Source organism: Cervus canadensis, chromosome 8, assembly GCF_019320065.1.
Source record: "Cervus canadensis isolate Bull #8, Minnesota chromosome 8, ASM1932006v1, whole genome shotgun sequence".
Taxonomy (NCBI): domain Eukaryota; kingdom Metazoa; phylum Chordata; class Mammalia; order Artiodactyla; family Cervidae; genus Cervus; species Cervus canadensis.
Window position 1 is genome coordinate 77,630,209 of NC_057393.1, and position 6,000 is coordinate 77,636,208.

At 42.2% G+C, this 6,000-nt stretch overlaps 1 protein-coding gene across 1 annotated transcript in view; it reads left to right on the forward strand.

The window, feature by feature from the left end:
• Positions 1-4,670, forward strand: part of CCDC6 (coiled-coil domain containing 6) — a 109,438-nt gene extending 104,768 nt beyond the window's left edge. Inside the window, exon 9 of the mRNA XM_043476902.1 lies at positions 279-4,670. Coding sequence (XP_043332837.1) covers positions 279-473 — 195 coding nt within the window. The 3' untranslated portion in view covers positions 474-4,670. The remainder of the gene's footprint in view (positions 1-278) is intronic.
• Positions 4,671-6,000: the final 1,330 nt, after the last annotated feature.

Here is a 6,000-nt window from a genome sequence, read left to right on the forward strand (position 1 = left end):
TTCATTTTCGGACAGTCTCATTGAAGGACCCAAGTGCAGTCGTTTGGTCAGTGCACATTTCATAGTGATTCTGTGTAGCCTTTTCATAGGTGTCAATGCACACTCTACCTTGTTGAAGTTTTCATGATGAGTTTGAAAACCACTGGGGACAGACAAGGACATGGCCAGTGTTTTTGTCTCCATGGATCCGCTTCTGGACAGCCTTAGCCCCAAGTCAGGCTGGGTTAGGGGTGAGCCTGTATGCCTGGTCTGACCTGCTGTTCCTGTCCTCTCTACAGAGGCCTTCACCGCGGAGAAGCAACAGTCCTGACAAATTCAAACGGCCCACGCCGCCTCCGTCTCCCAACACACAGACCCCCGTCCAGCCACCGCCACCTCCACCTCCGCCACCCATGCAGCCCGCGGTCCCCTCGGCAGCCACCTCGCAGCCTGCCCCCTCGCAACATTCGGTGCACCCCTCCTCCCAGCCTTAACGCATGTGCTTAGTCCAGACCCCACCTGGGGACTCGTTCATACAGTGGAGCCGTCGACTCGCCGCCAAAGGCTTCCTTCCCTGGCATATTCGGATCTGACTTATTTGCACTGAGGTTATCTAGGCTTCACTATTCATTGTGTTGTAAACGTGTGTCGGAAACGCAGCCAGTGTTGTGGGTCTACAACACTAAACAGACGACTTTTTTCCATCGGTGTTCTACTTGAATCTACATGTGCGTCCATTCCCTGGCTGGGACCTCGGCTTTTCGACTCTTTGGTAGTTAAGCAGCAGTGTGCAATTTTTCGCTTGGCCCCCAGAGCTTCATTTTCCTGGCTTTTAGGTTTGTAAAATAAAAAGGGATCTCTTTTTTATATTTTTTTCCATGAATTTGCAGAAAATTACTGAGCTGTTGTTACTCTTCCCCACCCCCCACTATAATGGTGTTTACCAAGCATACCAATAATTCAGCACTACAGTTCAGACCTTTGAAAATCTAGCTCTCAGTATAGAACAGAAAGTTAGCTGGATCAGTGCCCAAGATCATGTTTAATATAGCCTTCTAGCAGATACACTTTGTATGGGGTATGTTCAGTATATCTCAACACCCACATCTCTTGTAAAAAAGGTCACCTAAAGTATTGGCTCACATGGCTGTATCTTTTCCATATACATGGGATGGATAATTATTGTGTATCTAGGTGTGATTCTGTCTTTATCCTTGATGTTAACCTACCCACACTGGCCCCCCTCTCCTGTGAGTTGCTAACTACCCACCAGTGGTTGCGATGGCTGATAAGAACGTGCCGTGTGATTTCTGCTGCCAAAGGCAGTGTGATTGTAACAAAAACAGCTATTTTGCCTTTCCATTCTTTACTTGTGTTCCCCTAAAATAGAGTTTGAACAGATATTTTAAAGGTGCAAAAATACTATTAGAAAATACTATTTGAAATGAACATTATAGGAATACCTTGGCATAATGGCCACAAAATACTTTATCTCTTAGCAGGAAAGAGCTGTAGAGGCAAGTAGCACATTAGCCTTGAGGACTGCTTATTTTACCCAGTAAAAACAAGTGCAGTGTTCAAAGAAGTATATCCTGAATGCGTTATTTTCATTCATTCAGCACAAATAAATTGTTTGGTTTCACTTAAAGTGGAACACTGTGAGTCACTCTTTTCTTAACACTTGGAACACCTTTATTTTGACTTTTCAGCAGTTACTGTTTTGTACTTTGGTAGTAAAGTGATTTTTACCACCTGTGTTTGCATATTTATATATGCTGTGGATGGAAATAACTTACTAGAGAATGTATATTTTATGATGAGAATGTGTATCTGTTGGATATAATCAGAGAACTGAAAATTAATTTATCCGTAATTTTTAAGAGTCCCTGTTTTGTGACTACCACCTCTCATAGCTAGCTCTTTACTGAACACACTCCTAAGTATAAGGAACCGTAACATTGTAGATACTTAATATTGTACAGTAGAGAAACGTCCATTTTTTGCCTTCAAATGCATATTTAAGAGTTACAGAATGAGAAAAAGTCTTGTTGGCTAATAGTGTTTGACTAGCATCTTAAGAACTTGAGAGTAAAAGCAACAATAGGATTTTTTTTTTCAGCTCTTTCAGTTTCCACCCCCAAACTGAGAGCATTGCTCCTCAATTGTTTGAAAGAAATCATAAGTCTATATAAATTTTATTTATAATGTGTAATATACATAATCATAGTACAGTTCTCAAATATGGGGAAGAAGTTTGGCATTTGATTATTGAGGCTTGAGGTTTTTAATTCAGTCCGCTGGGGTCCTGTCTAACCTGGGGATTTCACCAATGGCTCACTGTCCCTCCTGACACCTGGCCATTTTGAGGAATTCTGAGAGCAGGCAAACGGGTGTTGCCTGCGTGGTACAGTTCTCAGTTTTTCTTACAGGAGAAATATGGTCTATGTTTACAAGAATTTCCTACAAGACTGTAGGTTTCAGTGCTGTTGGATAGAGGGTCTTGCACCCAAACAAGAGAGAGAGTCTAAACTGTAATGATCTTCCCTCTGCTTGCTAGCAATTTAGTGATCTCCTGAAAGCACAAAAGTTAAAGCATTGTCCTATGGTGACTGAAAAAGCACTTGGAGGAGCAAACAGTCCTGATAAATGCCTTCTAGAGACAGGTTCTTAACATTCAGATTTCTGTAGGAAGGTGATGCCAGTTTCCCTAGACTAGTCATTTCATTGCAAAATAATACACAGCTCCTTCAAACAGCACTTTTTCACTATGAATCTGTTGCCTCTCCCAGTGGACATTCTGGATTGATAGAACAAACACTACTCTTTTGAACTGATGCCGTTTCGGGTCCTGTTTGAGTGTTTTATAACCCTGTGGGGAGCCTGTCACACTTGGGCAGTACCTGCTAGGGCAGCTCCTTGGCAGTTGTTTAATCCCCAAGGACCCCAAAGATTTCCACCTCAAGCCCACAGAGGCAAAAGCCTCCTTGCCCGCAGGAAGCTGACATACCTGGGGCATGTCTTTTGGGGGCTGAATGCAGTTTCTGCTATTCCTGTTGCCCACCCACAACCCTGGACTGACTCTCAGAAGCCTTGGAAGGCAGGTGGGAGCCACAGCAGGTTCAATAGCTTCGTTTTCCTGTCTCACTGACAGAGACCCTTGGCTATCACTGTGCTGCTAATAGAATAAGTACTTGTCGCCAGATGACCATGCCTTTTATACAAAACCAAATTACTTTCCCTCACACCTGATGCCTCTCTGGGCTCTGAACTGCTCTCTGTCATCCAGCATGCTGGCATTCTAGACAGACTTATAGTGATGTGGCAGATGGTGGAAGTAATTTAAGATTTGATTTAACTCACTCCTTTGTTCATTGAAAGGAGTCTGAAATTTTGAGCTCCTGAGAGCCTGACCACAACCATGGAATGAATGTGTGACCAGAATGTGGCTTTGACACCAAGTGCTGCTGCTGCCCCTTTGTGATTGGCTTCTCACTGATTTGACCAGAAATAATGGATAATGTGAATTTTTGTTAACTGTTCAATTGTAGAAAGATAGAATATGTTATCGCCCTTTGTTAGGTAGACATGAACTTTTCCTGCACGAAGCCTTGCTTGTAGAGGATGCCCTTACAATAAGGCAAGAAAAAGCATAGTAATTTGTGCTTGGAGAGCTCACTATTTTTATCTTATCAATACAGAAGAAATAATTTCTGCATAACTTGATTCTTCTATCTAGTACTTGTATTATAGGTAACCAACACTGATAACTTTGTAGTGATGACTACCAAAGAAATGCATAGTAAAACAACCTTTTATTTCCAAATTACAAAAGAGCCAGCCATTGACGCTGCTATGTGAGTTCCATGCTCAAGAGCCATTGTAAGAGATTAAGGGGTTTTAGGTTTTGGGGTTTTGTTTTGGTTTTGCATTTTTGTTGTTGTTAGGTGTTTTTGTTTTTTTTTTTTTTTTTTTTTAGTTTCTTTCCTTTTTCTTTCTCTCTCTCTTTCTTTTTTCTTTTTTGGATAAAACACACACAGCTGTTAGTATAAAATTATAGGGAGCATGTTCCAGAGTGCTCAGCAGTTGTGGTTAACTGCCAAGCCCTGGTTGCCTCTTGCTAGGCAATGGAAGGAACCTTCTGTTCATGATGGTGTGGATGATGTGTGTGTGCAAGCGTGTGTGTGTGCATTCATGCCTTAATTCGGGTTACTGCTCAACTTTAGTTCTTGACCTAGTCTGCACTGTCATCTAGATTGTATTGTACATCTCGATCTGAACTTCATCCTGGCAAAAACAAAGTTGCAGGCACAACAGTTTGAGAATGCATTCTTCCAGCAGAGTGTTGGATCAGGTTGACCCTGAGCCTTCTTTGGACTTTATTTGGAACTAGGCATGGAAAGCAAAAGTGGACTGTCCTAAGGAAAGACATCAACAAGGAAGAGAAGAGAGCCAAGTGCTAGCATGTCTTTGGCCTCTGCGTATCTGTGCACACTGTATGTCGTTCATAATAGCTTGTCTACAACTTGACTAGGTTGGAGTTCTGCTAATAGTGGCAATCTTGACATTTCTTGGTCAGAATTTAGAGAGATGTAAGACTTCCAATTAATGTCTTATTTACTTCTTTATGTTGATTAGCCTTTGATACATGTGCTGAATCAGAAACCTAAATAAAGATAATTTTTTAAAATGAATCTCTTGAGCCTCATACCCTATCTCTTTCTTTCTGGTCTTTGAGTCAGAAAATGAATATTGTCTCCCTGTGGCTCCTGATAGACATTCGTCTTGGATTCTGAATACTGAAGGCTACCTTAGAAAGTGAGCTTAAGAAGAGGAAACAAAAGAGACTGGTACTACTCTGTTTCTTAATCAGGAGGCTGGTTATCTGAATGTACTGCGGTTTTGAAAGTACATTGAACTGTGAGTTTATGATCTGTGCACTGTACCATATACATGTTGTATTTCACTTGAAAACCATAAACCTGGAGATTATGAAAAGGAAAGGAAAACCACACTCATTCTCAAAATGTTACCTATAAACAATTAGATACATGTATATACACACACGTGCTAAGTAGCTTCAGTTGTGTCCGACTCTTTTCGACCCTATGGACTATAGCCTACAAAGGTGATCAGTATACTTGCAAGCAAGGATTTGAGTGGGTGTGGCTCCATAGTACCTTTCTCTTCCTCATCGGCTCCCTGCATTGTAAGTGGAGAAATGGGTGTCCTGAGTCCAAGCAGTCTACTCTGTTAGGGAACCTTTGCAGCACTATGAGCACATAACCTCGTTCTGTAATTTCACTACACACACACACACACACACACACACACACACACACACACACACACTACACACACACACACACACACACACACACACACACACACACACACACACACACACACACACTACACACACACACACACACACACACACACACACACACACACACACACACACACACACACACAATATATGTACTCAGTCCCTTCAGTCGTGTCCAACTCTTTGCAACCCCGTGGACGATAGCCCTCCAGTCTCCTCTGTCCATAGTATTTTCCTGGCAAGAATACTGGAGTGGTTGCCATGCCCTCCTCCAGGGGATTTTCCCAATCCAGGGATTGAACCCGTGTCTCTTAAATCTGCATATAAGGTTAGCAGGCAGGTTCTTTACCACTAGCACCACCTGGGAATCCCATATACATGTACACACACATATATAGTCAGGATTGGGAAAATACATTTGGTATATATTCTTAAATCCATCTGTAGGGTTTTCTCTTCCTAGTTGTAGGAAGCATAACTTTAGGATCAGTTCTATGTTTGAGTACCAGTTCCTTCACTGGCTCAGATGATAAAGAATCTGCCTGCAATACAGGAGACTCAAGTTCAATCCCTGGGTTGGGAAGATCCCCTAAAGAAGGAAATGGCTACCCACTCCAGTATTCTTGCCTGGGGGCCTATAGTCCACGGGGTTGCAAAGAGTCAAGACACGACTGAGTAACTAAGCAAAAATGATA